Source organism: Rana temporaria, chromosome 6 (genome assembly GCF_905171775.1).
Source record: "Rana temporaria chromosome 6, aRanTem1.1, whole genome shotgun sequence".
In the NCBI taxonomy this organism is placed as follows: domain Eukaryota; kingdom Metazoa; phylum Chordata; class Amphibia; order Anura; family Ranidae; genus Rana; species Rana temporaria.
The window spans coordinates 216,155,682-216,174,492 of NC_053494.1; the positions used below are offsets into that span (position 1 = coordinate 216,155,682).

At 41.3% G+C, this 18,811-nt stretch overlaps 1 protein-coding gene across 1 annotated transcript in view; it reads right to left on the reverse strand.

Moving 5' to 3' along the window:
- The window catches only part of LOC120944456 (contactin-associated protein-like 5), a 189,918-nt gene extending 171,516 nt beyond the window's left edge, over positions 1–18,402 (reverse strand). The window contains exons 1-3 of the mRNA XM_040358515.1: positions 18,282–18,402; positions 15,707–15,891; positions 4,235–4,378 (exon numbers count right to left, since the gene is read on the reverse strand). Of these exons, the coding sequence (XP_040214449.1) occupies positions 4,235–4,378; positions 15,707–15,891; positions 18,282–18,402 (450 nt within the window). The remainder of the gene's footprint in view (positions 1–4,234; positions 4,379–15,706; positions 15,892–18,281) is intronic.
- Positions 18,403–18,811: the final 409 nt, after the last annotated feature.

An 18,811-nucleotide genomic window follows, 5' to 3' on the forward strand; every position in this document is an offset into this window, starting at 1 on the left:
TTGTTGCGACGTCATTTCGCGCAAAGCACGGCGGGAAATTTCGAAACGGAGTATGCGCAGTTCTATCAGCGCGGGGGACGTGATTCATTTAAATGAAACCCGCCCCCTGATCGCCGTTTTGAATTACGCGCCGAGAGATACACTACGCCGCCGTAACTTACGGCGCGAAATCTTCCTGGATTCGACTTAAAGCCAGGTAAGATACGGCGGCGTAGCGTATCTCTGATACGCTGCGCCGATCCATTTCTATGTGGATCTGGCCCTTGATTTTTCTCGGCTCGTCATAGTGTTGTACGTCACTGCGTTCTTGACGGTCGTAATTTGGTGTGATCGTGTGTATGCAACATTCCGTTGGAAAAAAATCCACGGTTTTCTTGTCAAGTTTTTCCGATAGTGTGTACGCGGCATTGGCGGTTCGCCGTTACGTGTACCCAACAATTCACCTTTGGAGACGATAATAAACCACCAGCTCCAGCGGCGGCTATAATAAAAGCATTGGAGAATAATACTCTGACGATCTTCGCAGAGGCTGGAGGTATAATTCGGTATATTGTCGCCGAGGAAGGTCGCCAGGACTGGATATAACTCTTCAGCCTTGCAGACGGAGATCTCCGTTTCGCAGACCGGCGGCGGCGTGGCGGCGTGCCGTCTCTGCAGTGTGATCAGACATTTGTTACCTTGAGTTATTCTCAGCTGTTGTATTTAATGGTCTGGAGATGATGAGCTATCAGATGTGCGCTATCTCTGATATTGAGGATATCATTCTGCGGAGAAACATTTCCTCGGTTCCTAATTACACCAGCAAGATTACATTGACTGATGATAATAATGCATACATCCAATATTACTCGACGTTATTATGACGCCACGCCGCCGTAACTTAATGCTCACAGCCCAATCAGTCATAACGGCTCTGCATACAGCATTATAATTGATAATGCAAAGATACTTAGTCATCAATTATACCGCGATGATGAGCGAGCCTGGTGCCGAGGACGCCAATCTGATTGGGGATATGGAACTACAGTGGAACCTTGGATTACGAGCAGGGCCGCCATCAGGAATTATGGGGCACCTTGCACAGATTCAGGCATGGGCCCTCCTGGAGGGGTGCTGCCGCCTCAAATTGAGAAGTGGGGGGGCTGCCGCGAATTGAGAAGCGGGGGGGGTGCCGCCGCTAATTGAGAAGCGCGGGGGGGGTGTGACTAGAGAAGCAGGGAGGTGCCACGGATTGAGGTCGGGGGCTTTGGGTGCTGACGAACAAAAAAATATATAAAAAGGGGGGTTGCCCTGGGGACCTCTGGGCCCCTTACAAAAAAATAAATAAATAAAAAGAAATATATATATATATATATATATATATATATATATATATATAAAAGGGGGGTAGCCATCCTGGGGACCTCTGGGCCCTTTAATAAAAATAAAAAAATATTTTTCTTTAAATAAAAAAGAGGGGGTTGCCGTCTGGGGCCTCCGGGACCTCCGGGCCCCTGGGGACCTCTGGGCCCTTTAATAAAAACAAAAATAAATAAATAAAAATATATAAAAAAGAAAGTGAAAACATTTTTTTATAATTTTTTTTTTTTTTAAAAGGGGGGTTGCCATCTGGGGCCCTGGGACCTCCGGGCCCCTGGGGACCTCTGAGCCCTTTATTAAAAACAAAAATAAATAAAAATATTTAAAAAAAAAAGTGAAAACATTTTTTAAAAGGGGGGTTGTCATCTGGGGACCTCTGAGCCCCTTGCAAAAAATAAAATTTTAATTAAAAAAAAGGGGGTTGCCATCTGGGCCCCTGGGGACCTCTGGGCCATTTAATAAAATAAAAAAAATAAAAAAAATAATTAACATTTTTTTTCTTTTTATAAATAAAAAAGGGGGGTTGCCGTCTGGGGCCCTGGGACCTTCAGGCCCCTGGGGACCTCTGAGCCCTTTAATAATAATAATAATAAAAATATATATATAAAAAAAAAAGTGAAAACATTTTTTTATATATATTTTTTTTTTTAAAAGGGGGGTTGCCATCTGAGGCCCTGGGGAACTCCGAGCCCCTTGCAAATAATAATAATAAAAAAAAAAGGGGGGTTGCCATCCAGGCCCCTTACAGGTGTAATGCCTGTACCCCCCTGATGGCAGCCCTGATTACGACTATAATCCGTTCCAGGAGAATGCTCGTAATCCAAAGCACTCTCATATCAAAGCGAGTTTCCCCATAGAAGTCAATGGAAACAAAGATAATTTGTTCAGCATTGACTTCTATGGCATGCAATACCGCATGTGGCCAGAGGTGGGGGGGGCACCGTATAGCCTCGGAAATACTCAGAAAGGCTTGGGACAGCTCGGCTGAACTTGGAAAACCTTGGAACGGAACTGAGTAAGTTGGTTTAGCACAGGGATCTTCAAACAACGGCCCCCCAGCTGTTGCAGAACTACACCTCCCATGAGGCATTGTGAATCTCTGACATTCACAGACATGACTAGGCATGATGGGAATTGTAGTTCCTGAACAACTGGAGGGCCGTAGTTTCAGGACTCCTGGTTTAGCACCACTTAACTCTTTAAAGCAGAAGTAAACGCATCCATAAAACTGTTTTATTTTTTAAGGCACGTGCCGGAAATGTAACACTGCCATTGGTTGTGCTCTCAACCAAACTGTCAAACCATCCAATGTCTGGTGTCATAACGGATCACATGTGCAGCATCATGGCCGTTGTAGATTAAACGGAGGCCAAGATGGCGGCTTCCTTGGTGGAACACCATGGGGGGGGGGGTTTACTTACACTTTAACTTCTGCCTACATTTTCAGCAAGCAAATCTTTGAAGTAAAACTTTGAATTCATAGGGGTAGATTCAGATAGGTAAGCGGATCTTTAGATTCGCGTAATCTATCTGATTTACGATCCGCCGGTGCAATTTAGCGAGGCTAGTGCATGATTCACCAAGCACTTACCTCGAAAATTGCACCGTCGGATCGTAACTCCCCCGGCGGAATTCAAATTCCGCTGCTAGGGGGAGTGTACAATTTAAATCAGGCGCGTTCCCGCGCCGATTTAACTGCGCATGCGTCGCCGGCGAAATTTGCCAGTGCGCATGCTCCAAATGACGTCGCTAGGACGTCAATGTTTTCTGCGGCTATGTAAATTCCGGCCATCCGTATTCCCGATCGACTTACGCAAACAACGTAAACATTTGAATCTCAGCGCGGGAATGACCGCCCTACTTAACATTAGCTACCCCTCATATAGCAGGGGTAACTATCCGCCGGAAAAAGCCGAACGCAAACGACGTAAAAAAAAAAAGCGACGGGCAGGCGTTCGGTCTTGAATCGGCGGTTCTCCTCATTTGCATATCCGACGCGTAAAAAACTGCGACGACACCTAGCGGCCGGCGGTAGATTGCAGCCTAAAATCCGACTGGTGTAAGTCACTAAGGCCCCATACACACGAGAGGATTTATCCGCGAATACGGTCCAGCGGACCGTTTCTGCGGATAAATCCTCTCGAGGGTTTCAGCGGATTTCCATGCGATGGAGTGTACTCACCATCGCATTGAAATCCGCGCCGAAATCCTCTGGCGATGACGTGTCGCGCCGTCGCCGCGATTATGACGCGGCGACGTGCGCGACGCTGTCATATAAGGAATTCCACGCATGCGTCGAATCATTACGACGCATGCGGGGGATCCCTTCGGACGGATGGATCCGGTGAGTCTATACAGACCAGCGGATCCATCCGTTGGGATGGATTCCAGCGGATAGATTTGTTTAGCATGTCAGCGAATATTTGATCTGCTGGAATCCATCCCAGGGGATAAATATCCGCGGAAACAGATCCGCTGGAGTGTACACACCATAGGATCTATCCGCTGAAACCCATTTGCTGGGATTTTTCAGCGGATGGATTCTATCGTGTGTATGGGGCCTTACACCAGTCGGATCTAAGGGAGATCTATGCGGAACTGATTCTTATGAATCAGTCGCATAGATCCGACCATCGGATCTCAGAGATACGACGGTGTATCAGGAGATCCGCCGTCGTATCCCCTTGATGAATCTGGCCCATACTTCATAGGGAGCGCAACAACAAAAAAATGAGCCTTCAGAATTAAAAAATTATTTTCTGTCGTTAATTTCCCCAGGGTTATAATTTTATATCCTACCGGACACAAATGTGCAAAAACTACTGAAATAAACACAATTCGGGAAGTGAAGGGCACACCCACAAGCCTCTCTTACCACGATGTAGATCTGAGGTTTGCGTCTCTTGGCGAGGTCGATGACGTTCACTCCGTTGTAGTACAGGTTCTCGATGCAGCCGTGAAAATTCCTCTTCAGAAAGGCGCCGGGCTTCCCAGAGACTGGAATTCCTCCAAAGCTGAACTTTGGAAAAGAAAAAAATCAAAACTTGGCTCATTTCTTTACTTAGCGGCACATTAAAAAATGGAGAGCAGAACGCAAATCACATTACGGAGACAGTTTTCTAGTCAAGACAAATAGCTGTCTGCACCGTGCAAAATATTGGAGTGATTAATCCCCCCCAACGGGACGCAATGTGGAGAAACTCTGAAAGGAAAAGAAAAGCTGATATGGTATTGTCTTACGGTTATTTAACCACTTAACAACCAGGCCTATTCTGACATTTCTCTCCTACATATAAAAATCATCAAAATTACATAGAACCCCCAAACATTATATATATATATATATATATATATATATATATATATATATATATATATATATATATATATATATGTATATAGTCATCTGTTGACTTCCAGCTGTATAATGATTACTATGTAGTTCATTAATATTGTTATTTTCTCTTATAGAATGCATTGTTACATTGTATGAATTTCGTAATGTCGCAGTAACGATAAAAATCGCTGATCGCCGCCATTACTAGTAAAAAAATAATAATAATAATAAAAATGCCATAAATCTATCCCCTATTTTGTAAACGCTATAACTTTTGCGCAAACCAATCATTAAATGCTTATTGCGATTTTTTTTACTAAAAATAGGTAGAAGAATACGTATCGGCCCAAACTGAGGAAAATTGTTTTTTTTATATATTTTTGGGGGATATTTATTATAGCAAAAAGTAAAAAATATTGCTTTTTTTTCAAAATTGTCGCTCTATTTTTGGTTATAGCGCAAAAAATAAAAACAGCAGGTGATCAAATACCACCAAAAGAAAGCTCTATTTGTGGGGAAAAAAGGACGCCAATTTTGTTTGGGAGCCACGTCGCACGACCGCGCAAATGTCAGTTAAAGCGACGCAGTGCCGAATCGCAAAAAATGGCCTGGTCATTGGGCAGCCAATTCTTCCGGAGCCGAAGTCATAATATATATATATTTTTAAAATACTGTTTCATTGGGGATGATAGCATCTTCAAACCTATCAGCCCTGGGGGGAGGGTCTAATCCCCTATCTGCGCCATTTATAAACTGCCTGTAGATGGCATGTGCTTAACCCTTCATCTCTTCCTATGGACTTCCTTTAAAACCTATATAGCAAATTTTGATTACTATACGAATTGCCTAAAATAATATAAAAAAAAAAAATGTTATCTAAAGTTCTCCTTAGTTCTTAAAACATATTTTGTGTGTTTTTTGTGTGTTGTTTTGTGAAATTTTTGGAAAATGAATAAAAATATATTGGAATATAAAAATTGATTTGTGTGTTTTTTTTTGTGCTGTTTTGTGAAATTTTTTGAAATTTAATAAAAAATATATTGGGATATAAAAATAGATGTGTGTGTTTGTTTTTGTGTTGTTTTGTGATTTTTTTTTGAAAATTAATCAAAATGTATTGGAATATAAAAATTGATTTGTGTGTTTGTTTTTTTGTGTTTTGTGATTTTTTTTGAAAATCAATAAAAAATATATTGGAATATAAAAATGTATTTGAGTGTTTTTTTTTTGTGCTGTTTTGTGAAAATATTTGAAAATTTATAAAAAATATATTGTAATATAAAAATTGATTTGTGTGTTTTAATTTGTGTGTTGTTTTGTGAAAAATGTAGAAAACTAATAAAAATATACTGAAATATAAAGATTGATTTGTGTGTTTTTATTTGTGTGTTGTTTTGTGAATTTTTTTTGAAAATTAATAAAAATATATTGTAATATAACAATTGATTTGTGTGTGTGTGTTTTTTTTGTGCTGTTTTGTGAAATGTTTGAAAATTAATAAAAATATATTGGAATATAAAAATAGATTTGTGTTGTTTTGTGAACATTTTTAAAACTGAATAACAATATATTGGAATATAAAATAGCAATATATGTATCCTCATACTGAGTATTTACATCTATATTGCTCAAATAAAAATAGATTTGTGTGGTTTTTGTTGTGTGAATCGTCTTGTGAATTTTTTTTAAAATTAATAAAAATATATTGGAATATAAAAATAGATTTGTGTGTTTTAATTTGTGTGTTGTTTTGTGAAAAAATTAGAAAACTAATAAAAATATATTGGAATATAAAAATAGATTTGTGTTTTTTTTGTGTTGTTTTGTGAACATTTTTGAAACTGAATAACAATATATTGGAATATAAAATAGCAATATATGTATCCTCATACTGATTATGTACATCTATATTGCTAAAAAAAAAATAGATTTGTGTGGTTTTTGTTTTGTGTGTTGTCTTGTGAACATTTTTGAAAATTAATAAAAATATATTGAAATATAAAAATTGATTCGTGTGTTTTTATTTGTGTGTTGTTTTGTGAACATTTTTTTAAAATTACTAAAAATATATTGTAATATAAAAATTGATTTGTTTGTGTTCTTTTTTTGTGCTGTTTTGTGAAAATTTTTGAAAATTAATAAACATATATTGGAATATAAAAATGTATTTGAGTGTTTTTTGTGCTGTTTTGTGAAAATGTTTGAAAATGAATAAAAATATATTGGAATATAAAAATTGATTTGTGTTTTTTTTGTGTGTTGTTTTGTGAAATTTTTTGAAAATCAATAACAATATATTGGAATATAAAATAGCAATATATGTATCCTCATATAAAAATAGATTTGTGTGGTTTTTGTTTTGTGAATATTTTTTAAAATTAATAAAAATATATTGGAATATAAAAATAGATTTGTATGGTTTTTGTTTTGTGTTTTGTGATTTTTTTTTAAAATTAATAAAAATATATTGGAATATAAAAAATGATTTGTATGTTGTTTTTTTATGTGTTGTTTTGTGTTTTTTTTTTTATTAATAAAAATATATTGGAATATAAAATAGCAATATATGTATCCTCATACTGAGTATGTCCATCTATATCGCTCATTAAAATCATTTAATTTACTACGCTTAGAGTGGCGCCTTTGTGCTTCTCCCTCCACTTATGTATCCTCATACCACAATCATTTTCTGTTTTTTATAATAGCTTGCAGAGTAAAAAATATATATATTATTTTTATGCTGCAGAAATACGCAAAGGTCACTGGCAATTCAAGATAAAACTTTGCGATTTTATGCCTTTTTATGGCGCTTGTAAAAAGTCAAAAGCGCAAAACACAATCCGGAGAGTGTGTGGCTATGTTATTAATTTAATGCACTATAAAGTTTCAAACATCTTTTGTTCTTTATTGCACAGTGACGTGTGAAAAAATCCGGTTGGTATTACAGGCTATCGCTATCGCTCCGCCATATGTTAGACAGATTTGCACGGTGAGAACAAGCAAGTTTTTTAAATGCTAAAAAAAGGTGGGAAAACATATAAGCAAATGCTGCTTTGAAAGGGGGAAAAAAAATCCTCCTTAATTAAAATAATAAAAAAAAAGAATTGTAGTAGAAAAAAAAATCCTCCTTAATTAAAATAATAAAAAAAAAAAGAATTGTAGTAGAAAAAAAAATCCTCCTTAATTAAAAAAATAAATAAAATTTTAGTAGAAAAAAAATCCTCCTTAATTAAAAAATAAATAAAATCGTGGTAGAAAAAAAATCCTCCATAATTAAAAAAAAAATGTAGTAGAAAAAAAATCCTCCTTAATTAAACATAAAAAAATTGTAGTAGAAAAAAATCACCCTTAATTTAAAAAAATCCGGTTGGTATTACAGGCTATCGCTATCGCTAATTATGGAGGATTTTTCTTTTTCTTTATTTTATTTATTTTTAATTACTAAAATTTTATTATACGCAAAGGTCACTGGCAATTCAAGATAAAACTTAGCGATTTTATGAACAAGCAAGTTTTTAATGCTAAAAAAGGTGAGAAAACATTTTAACAAATGCTGCTTAGAAAGAGGAAAAAAATCTCCTTAATTAAAAAAAAAATTGTAGTAGAAAAAAAATCCTCCGTAATTAAAAAAAAAAATGTAGTAGAAAAAAAATCCTCCTTAAGTATAAAAAATAAAAATTCTAGTAGAAAAAAAATCCTCCTTAATTTAAAAAAAATTAAATTGTAGTAGAAAAAAAATCCACCTTAATTTAAAAAAAAAATTGCAGTAGGAAAAAAATCATCCTTAATTAAAAAAAAATCCGGTTGGTATTACAGGCTATCGCTATTGCTAATTATGGAGGATTTTTTTTTTCTACTACAATTTTATTTATTTTTAATTAAGGAGGATTTTTTTTCTAATAAAATTTTATTATACGCAAAGGTCACTGGCAATTCAAGATAAAACTTGATGAACAAGCAAGTTTTTGATGCTAAAAAAGGTGAGAAAACATTTTAACAAATGCTGTTTAGAAAGAGGGAAAAAAATCTCAAAATTGTAGTATGAAAAAAAATCCTCCATAATTAAAATAAATAAATAATTGTAGTAGAAAAAAAATCCTCCTTAATTATAAAAAAATAAAAATTGTAGTAGGAAAAAAATCATCCTTAATTAAAAAAAAATTGTAGTAGAAAAAAAAATCATCCTAAATTTTTTTTATTTTATTTTTGTAGTCGGATTAGTCTTATTCTAAAATTAATTAGCAAGTATTAATAAGGGCCAGATTCAGTTAGAATCGCGGCGGCGTAATGTATCGTAGATACGTTACACTGCCGCAATTTTTCATCGCAAGTGCCTGATTCACCAAGCACTTACTGGCGTAAGCCCACGTAATTTAAATGGGTGTGTGCCATTTAAATTAGGCGCGCTCCCACACCGGACCTAATGCTCCATTTCGAAATTCCCGCCGTGCTTTGCGCGCAGTGACATAATTTTTTCGAACGGCGACGCGCGCAGCGTAATTCCGTATTCCCGGACGTCTTACGCAAACGACGTTGATTTTAAAATTTCGACGCGGGAACGACGGACATACTTTATACAGCAATACGTTTGCTGTGTAAAGTTAAGGCACCTAAAACGACGACTAAATTTGCGATGGGAAACTAGACTAGCGGCGACGTAGCGAACGCGAAAATCCGTTGTGGATCGCCGTAGCTCCTAATTTGCATACCCGACGCTGGTTTACGACGCGAACTCCCCCCAGCGGCAGCCGCGGTACTGCATCCTAAGATCCGACAGTGTAAAACAATTACACCTGTCGGATCTTAGGGATATCTATGCGTAACTGATTCTATGAATCAGCCGCATAGATACTCTGAGAGATACAACGGCGTATCTCCGCTGTGAATCTGGCCCTATATCTCTGTCAAATTCCCAAAACATTTCTAATTTCTTAGGCCGCAATAAATACGCTATTGTCAAAGCCAATCCATATAATTGTATTTCCAAAACGACTAATTAAGCTGAAATTGGAGTTCAGTGTTTGCAGCGCAATTTCACAATAATTCTAATTGCCTAATAAATAGCAATAATGCCAGTTATTTTCCCCTTTCAGTTTTATCGACCATCAAAACGCCCCCGAGATATCATTTAAACTGCCGCCATAATCTTTTTTTTTTCGGTGGGATTCGCTATGGCGCGCAATTTAATTTTAGAAATTTATTGCTATAAACAAAATATTAATGACGAATCCGCTTACCAATATTATGCAGAGTATAAACATTATACTGTGAATCGTGTATGGGTCTTAGTTAATTTCCATAGCGAAGACATAAAAGGCGTTAAAAATTAAATCCGACCGTTGATTTTGATGCGTTTTTTTTTTTTATGGTGCAAGGCACAAAGTTTTAATTTCTGGAGCAAAAACTTTCAAAAAAAAAAAGAGAAAAAAAAAAGCCAGTGTGGTGAAGAACGATCTGTTTCGGGCCCCTTATGTATCTACGACTGACTTTTTCCATCGGAAATTCCTGACCGCGTGTATGCCCCATTGGAGTTTTTCCATCGGATTTTCCGAGGAATTCCGTCGGAGTTTAGATAGAGAATATGGGCCAGATTCACAGATATCTGCGGCGGCGTAACGTATCGTCTTTACGTTACACCGCCGCAAGTTTTCAGCGCAAGTGCCTGATTCACCAAGCACTTGCGTGGAAACTTACGGCGGTGTAACGCAAAGCCGTCCGGCGCAAGCCCGCCTAATTCAAATGGGGCGTGTACCATTTAAATTAGGCGCGTGCCCGCGCCGAACGTTCTGCGCATGCTCCGTTTGGAAATTTCCCGCCGTGCTTTGCGCGAAATGACGTCGCCCCGACGTAATGTTTTGAATGGCGAGGTGCGTAACGTACTTTCGTATTCCCGGATGACTTACGCCAAAAAAAATTAAAAATTTAATTCGACGCGGGAACGACGGCCATACTTTAACATGGGCTGTCTATTGTTACACCACCTCAATAGCAGCCGTAACTTTGCGACGCGAAAAGCCGACTAGCGACGACGTAAAGAACGCGCGTACCTTCGTGGATCGCCGTAAACAGCTAATTAGCATACCCAACGCGGAAAAACAACGCGATCTCCACCCAGCGGCGGCCAAAGTATTGCATCCTAAGATCCGAAGGCTTACGAAGCCGTACGCCTGTCGGATTTTAGCCAAATGCCGTCGTATCTTTGTGAATCACAAATTAAGATACGACGCGGCAAATTTGAAAGTACGCCGGAGTATCAGCAGATACTCCGGCGTACTTCTTCTCTGAATCTGGCCCTAGGTTCTCTTTTACTCCCGTCGGAATTCCGATGCGAGTTTGGCCGGGGCAAAATCCCGATCATGTATGTGGCATTAAGCCCCACCTACAGCCTGCTTATAGAAATAAAGAAGGCGTGCGCCCCTAGTGGCCACAACAAAAAATTGTGGAGGGGGCGGGGCTACCAGTGACACAACACTGATCACTGCTCTTGATTACGGGGAGCAGTAGATCACTGTCTTGTCACTAGGCAGAAAAAGGCAAATGCCTTGTTTACATAGGCATCCCCCCGTTCTGCCTCTCCGTGACACGATCGGGGGCCACAATTTTTTTTATTAAAGCAAGCAAAAGCCCGCATCTGAAACAAGTTTGAAACAACTTCTCTAAAGGGACAAAGGTGACCAATGCAGTTCCACGCCATAAGGTTCGTTCTCTTGTAATTCAGGTCAAACTCATATTCAACCCGGATTCGATGTTCATTTGGCACGCGCCGTTTTAGTTTTGCTTATCTGCAAGACTAAGTAACGTCTTGCCCTATAGGTCTTGTCCTTGTGCACAATGAGAAGTGGGAACGCCTGAGGCTACTGGGAACGCTAATGGAAATAGTTGTAATAGTAGTTACTGTGGATCTGATAAAGTATATAAACAGAATGAGATTTCATTGAAATAGTCATTTTCCGCGGTTTGACCTTCGCATACAACACTTAATGTGGAAAAAAAAACATAATTAGTTTGGATTCCTGCCTTCTTAGGCCGCGTACACACGACCAAGAAACTCGACCGGCGTTAACAGATCGTTTTCCCCGTCAAGTTCCTTGTTCGGCTGTCAAAAAACTCGTCGAGCCAAATGTTCCCATTGCCCGTCGAGGAAATAGAGAACATGCTCTCTTTTTGGCTCGACGAGTTTCCCGACGGGTTTCTCTGCGAAAAGTGTACACACGACCGGTTTTCTCGGCAGAATACGTCTCCCATCGAGTTTCTTGCTGGATTTTGCCGAGAAAACCGGTCGTGTGTACGCAGCCTGAGACTTGGTTTCTCCACTTTTCACGAAGGTTCCTATTACTTTCTAGATCAGCCTTTCTCAACCTTTTCAAAACAGAGGAACCCTTGAAATAGTTCTCCGGTCTTGGGGAACCCCTGCTAAAAATTAGAAATCTACCATTCATGATACCTTAGTGGGATGGTCAGTGGCAAGAATGGTCCTTACACTTGTAGTCATTGGGAAGTAGTATTGCAACGGATCGTGACCGATCCATGATCCGAACAGGTCGACCTGTTTGGATCGGCACAGAATGAGATCCGCGGAGCGCACCGCCGCTGCTGCCTTAGGAAAGGCTGTGGCTTCGGCCTAGCTCCGGAGCGGTCGGCCATCTTGGTACACCCGGTGGCGGTGCGCGCTGACGTCATCACCCCTCCCTCTGCTCGTGGATCTTTTATTCTGCAAGAGCGCGTAGTGCAACAAGTACAGTGAGTTGGATGTTGGACTGGCTATTATATTACAGTGATTATACTAGTGGGGGCAATGTTAAACTGGCTATTATTACAATGTTTACTAGTGAGGGGGCAATGTTGGACTGGAACAGTGATGGTGATGACGAGTGGGGGATAAAGGTGGACATTACAGTGCAAGTACAGTTAGTTGGATGTTGGACTGGCTATTATATTACAGTGATTACTACAGTGTTTACTAGTGTGGGGGCAATGTTGGACTGGAACAGTGATGGTGATGACGAGTGGGGGACAATGGTGGACAACATTACAGTGACGAGTGGGGGGCAATGGTGGACATTACAGTGATGAGTGGGGGCAATGGTGGGCGTTACAGTGATGAGTGGAGGCAATGATGGACGTTACAGTGATGAGTGGGGGCAATGGTGGATGACTGGATGTTACAGTGAGGTGGGGGCAATGGTGGATGTTACAGTGAGGTAGGGGCAATGGTGGATATATTACAGTGGGGGAGATGACGTGGATATTACAGCGGGGGAGATTTTTTTCTTTTTTGCCAATCCGAAAAATGATCCGATCCGTGACTCCTGATCCGAAGAATGATCCGAACCGTGAGTTTTTTGATCCGTTGCACCCCTGTTGGGAAAGAATCACCTCCTTAGGCCCTGTACACACGTCCGAGAAACTCGACGAGCAAAACACATCGTTTTGCTCGTCGAGTTCCTTGTGAAGCTGCCGAGGATCTCGGCGAGCCAAGTTTCCTCATTGACTAATGAGGAAATAGAAAACATGTTCTCTATTTGGCCCGACGAGATCCTCGTCGGTTTCCTCGGCCAAAAGTGTACACACGACCGGGTTTCTCGGCAGAATACGGCTCCGATCGAGTTTCTGGCTGAATTTTGCCGAGAAACTCGGTCGTGTGTACGGGGCCTTACAGATAGCTAAAAAGTCCAATGGTGTCAGTGGGAAATTATCTGAGAGGCAGAAATTGCCCAATGCTGAAGGAACCCCTAGCCACCTCTGGAGGAACCATAGAGTTCCATGGAACCCTGGTTGAGAATCACTGTTCTAGATGAAAAGTAGGTCTACCGAAACCATAATGGCCCAATGTGATGAGGAACATGTTGCACAACAATTTTCTGTTCAGCTAATTTTAGGCTACCAGCATATTCTGTAAGAGATATCCAAGAGGCGCTAGAACTTCAAGGGCTAGATTCAGATAGGTTAGCGGATCTTTAGATCCTTTCTGAATCCGGCCCCAAAACTTTAAGGTTCAATAAAAAACAGAGAAAACATAACCATTCAACAAGCTCACTGGCTCCGGCAAGGAATTTCGTGTGAAGCATGTCTTGCCTTTCGACCGGCAACCAAAGTGTGACTCAAAGAGCAAAAATATGGTCTGGTGCCCTTGTTGTGTTTTCACGCTTTGAGCATTTGTTCAAGACAAGGTTTCATAAGACAAGCTTGACCTGTTGAAGTTGGAAAGTGGTTTGAAATGTATCCTTTCCAAATAATGCTGTGCGCATTGAAAGGAAAAGAAAAGTATTATAGAAAGACCAATCTATGGAAATAGGGGAGTCCGGTAGGCAGGGACAGTTAGCTAGTCTGCCACTAGGTGGCTATGTTCCAGTACAGTGCCTGGTTACAGAAAGCAGTGTCATCAGGTGCTGGGCCCCCTTTTAGTTGGAGCCCTCCTGTAGTGATGCAATGGGTGAGTCAGTCCAGTCATATCCAGGAAAAATTTAATCCAGTTCCACAGTGTAACAAAAAGAAGTGCATAAAGAGTTGAAGATGGAAATGTAGATGGCTATCCACCAACACCAAAGGAGTGAGTTCCTCCTCGTGGGGCACACTAAAGGTAACAGGGACCCTTACCGTATCGGGTGGACCTCCCAACAGTAGCAAGGTCACAGATGGTTAAATCTGCAGGGTCTTGAATTCGTCCGAGGTGTCAGAATCCCCAAGTTCCTATCGATCTCCTCACCGCAGGTTGCTGCTTCACCGTCCAGAGCAGTGATGGCAAACCTTGGCACCCCAGATGTTTTGGAACTACATTTCCCATAATGCTCAACTGCACTGCAGAGTACATAAGCATCATGGCAAATGTAGTTCCAAAACATCTGGGGTGCCAAGGTTCACCATCACTGGTCCAGAGTTTAGCCGGAACACTATCTCCAATGAAGATCTAAGCCCTCCCTCGGACCAAGGACAGGCGTGTGGCGGCATAAGAAAGAAAGACTAGGATAGTGCATTAACTTTTTAAGTAAACGTTTTAAAAGTTAACACACTATCCTAGTCCTTCTTTCTTATCCCGCCACATGCCTGTCCTTGGTCCGAGGGAGGGCTTAGACCCTCATTGGAGAGAGTGTTCCAGCTACACTCTTGACGGTGAAGCGGCAACCTGCGGTGAGGAGATCGATAGGAACCTGGGGATTCTGATACCTCGGACGAATTCAAGAGGGTTAAATCTGCAGGCATCCGTGACCTTCCTACTGTTGGGAGGTCCACCTGATCCGGTAAGGGTCCCTGTTATCTTTAGTGTGCCCCGCGAGGAGGAACGCACCCCTTTGGTGTTGGTGGATAGCCATCTACATTTTCATCTTCAACTTCAACTCTTTATGCACTTCTATGTGGAACTGGATTACATTTTTTCTGGATATAGTGGACTTTATACTCATTTTGATTTTATCACTAAATTTCTTCATCACCTGTCAGTTGTGTTTGGGAAAAAACGTTAAACTCATCACTGTCTGGGATTTGTAAATCCTGGTCTGGGCCTGGAGACGTTGTTTGAATTGCTTTTGGATATTTTCCCTCACTTCCTGCCTGATAAAACAGCTGCCACTGAGATAATAAATTAGAGCCGGTTCACACTGGGGTGACTCGTCAAGCGACCCAGCCGCCTGACAAGTTGCATCCCGTTCTATTCAATAGAACCGTTCTAATGGGAGCGACGCAAGTTCTTGCACGACCTTGGGGGCGACTCGGGGCGACTTGCATTGACTTCTATACAGAAGTCATTTTGAAAGTCGCCTCTGAGGTAGTTTTCAGGTCGTCTTGCCGAGTCGCCCCCAAAGTCGTGCCGCCCCAGTGTGAATGGGCTCTTAGGGCAAATCTCTCTAATGGAGGGCCAGTTGGCAGTAAAAACATCATTGTGGGAAAAAACTTTTCCCACACTTTAAAAACAAAACTTATGCTTTACATTAATTTTTTCTCACATTTCTGCATATTTGACATTTTGTCAGAAGGTTGACAAATCTGAAAACGATGCATGAAAACAAAACGCACCTCGTAATCGATGTCCAAGTCATCGGACTCGCCCTTGGTACGGAAATGTTGGGTGTATTTGTCCACCGTGAGGTTGACTTGTTTGTTAAACCGATCTATCAGAACTGAATGCCAGTGCTGGTCATCCAACAGGCTTCCCAATGTCACCACAGTGTGAGTGTTACCGAATCGTAGCTTAGCGTCACCTGAAGAGGAAAAAATGAGAATAGATTATAATCTGTTTTTTAATATCAGGAGGGCAACAAATGGCACTAGTCTGTAGATGACTAGATCATTTACACAGTCAGTATAGGACAATATTCAACCAATGTTTTTATCAATAAATGGTGTCTGAAGTACCGTATATACTCGAGTATAAGCTGAGATTTTCAGCCCTTTTTTTTAGGGCTGAAAATACCCCTCTTGGCTTATATTTGAGCCAGTGTACCTAAAGGGCTGCAGGCGTCCATTTTTTAAAACTTGCGGCTTCCTCTTGGTCCTGTCCCGTTCCGTGATAGGCGTTTGACACTGTGTTCAGTGTTCGGCCTATCGTGGACGTTTTTTCATCCTCAGACTCAGTTTCCCAGCAGACACTGTGTTCAGTGTTCTGTCAATCACAGACCTTCTCTTATCCGAGGATGAAAGAACGTCCGCGATAGGCGGAACACTGAACACAGTGTCTGCTGGGAAACTGAGTCTGAGGATGAAAGAACCTCTGCGATAAGCGGAACACTGAACACAGTGTCAAACGCCTATCACGGAACGGGACAGGACCAGGAGGAAGCCGTGAGTTTTAAAAAATGGACGCCCGCAGCGCAGCCTGTCAAGAACTTTTAGGTACACTGCAATGGGCACAGTCAGGTAATGGGCACAGTGAGGTAATGGGCACAGTGAGGTAATGGGCACAGTGGGGTAATGGGCACAGTAAGGTTGTAATGGGCACAGTAAGGTTGTAATGGGCACAGTGAGGTAATGGGCATAGTGAGGTTGTAATGGGCACAGGGAGGTTGTAATGGGCACAGTGAGGTAATGGGCACAGTGACGTTGCAATGAGCACAGTGAGGTTGTAATGGGCACAGTGAGGTTGTAATGGGCACAGTGAGGATTGGCACAGTGAGGTTGGGCACAGTGAGTCTTTTCCGCTTACAGTAGCTGCTGCATTCTCACCCTAGGCTTATCAGTCTAGTCAACGAGTCAATACGTTTTCCCAGTTTGTTGTGGTAAAATTAATGCTGCGTACACACGATCGAAATTTCCGCTGGAAAAAAGTCAGACAGACTTTTTCCATCGGGAAGGGGGAAGAGGGGTCATCAGTGTCAACGGTCCCCTACCAGATTAATTCCCTAAGATAGACTCCACAATGTCTATTCAGCATAACGGCATTACACTTCTAAGTATTTATCACTTCTCACAGAAATCATAGAACCCCGTCAATGCCTTCATCTGATGACATCATCTTTGTTCAGGCATCATTCAGGGTCACCATCTACTTCCTGGACTAAGATTCTCGGCTCAGAGATGCCTCACACAGAAAAACTAGAGGTGCCCCTTGAGGTTCCTATGTATCCTAGTCCAGTGACTCACGCTGAGAGTGCAGGCTAGGAAGAGCCCATCCTGGCTCAAGGCGTGCAGCATAAAGGAAGGAAACAACATTGATTGCAGAAAACTGGGCTGAGGCTGCTTCTACTTTAGTCACTGTTGGGTCCTGATGGTGTGCGGCACTCTGGGTTATTCTCTTCCTTATACTCAGAGATGACCCAGTTATGTAAATCCTGATGCCTTTGAAGCTTTTTCTGACAAAGTAACCTCCACCTCGTGAATTGCTACAAAGTTGCAGTCTGATCGCCGAGGGAGGAAGCCCAAAGAAATGTTTCTTCCTGCCTACTACAAGGTTACATTGTTGTAGTTTGATCACTGGGGAGGGAAGTCCAAAGAAATGGTTCTTCCTGCCTAGTACAAGGTTACAATGTTGCAGTCTGATCACCGGGAGAGGGAAGCCCAAGGAAATGTTTCTTCCTGCCTACTACAAGGTTACAATGTTGCAGTCTAAGCACCGTTGGGGGAAGTCTAAGGAAATGTTTCTTCCTGCCTACTACAAGGTTACAATGTTCCAATCTGATCACTGGGGGAGGGAAGCCTAAGGAAATGTTTCTTCATGCCCACTACAAAGGTTACAATGTTGCAGTCTGATCACCGGGGAGGAAAGTCTCAGGAAATGCTTCTTCCTGCCTACTACAAGGTTACAATGTTCCAATCTGATCACTGGGGGAGGGAAGCCTAAGGAAATGTTTCTTCATGCCCACTACAAAGGTTACAATGTTGCAGTCTGATCACCGGGGAGGAAAGTCTCAGGAAATGCTTCTTCCTGCCTACTACAAGGTTACAATGTTGCAGTCTAAATACCGGGGAGAAAGCCAAAAGGAAATGGTTCTTCCTGACTACTACAAGGTTCCAATGTTCCAATATGATCACCGGGAGAGGGAAGCCTAAGGAAATGGCTCTTCCTGCCTACTACAAGGTTACAATGTTGCAGTCTGATCACCGGGTAAAAGGGAAGCCCAAGGAAATGTTTCTTCCTGCCCACTACAAAGGTTACAATGTTGCAGTCTAAGCACCGTTGGGGGAAGTCTCAGGAAATGTTTCTTCTTGCCTACTACAAGGTTACAATGTTCCAATCTGGTCACCGGGGAGGGAAACCTAAGGAAATGTTTCTTCATGCCCACTACAAAGGTTACAATGTTGCAGTCTAAGCACCATGGGAGGAAGTCTCAGGAAATGGTTCTTCCTGCCTACTACAAGGTTACAATGTTGCAGTCTGATTACGGGGAGGAAGCCTAAGAAAAAGTTTCCTTCTGCCTACTACAAGGTTACAATGTTGCAATCTGATCACCGGGGAGAGAGGTCTAGGGAAATGTTTCTTCCTGCCTACTACAAGGTTACAATGTTCCAATCTGATCACCGGGGGAGGAAGTCTAAGGAAATGGCTCTTCCTGCCTACTACAAGGTTACAATGTTGCAGTCTGATTACCAGGGAGGAAGCCAAAGGAAATTGTTCTTCCCAGGGATGGACTGGCCATTGGGACTACAGGGAGTTTTCCGGTGTGCCGATGGCTCAGTGGGCCGGCT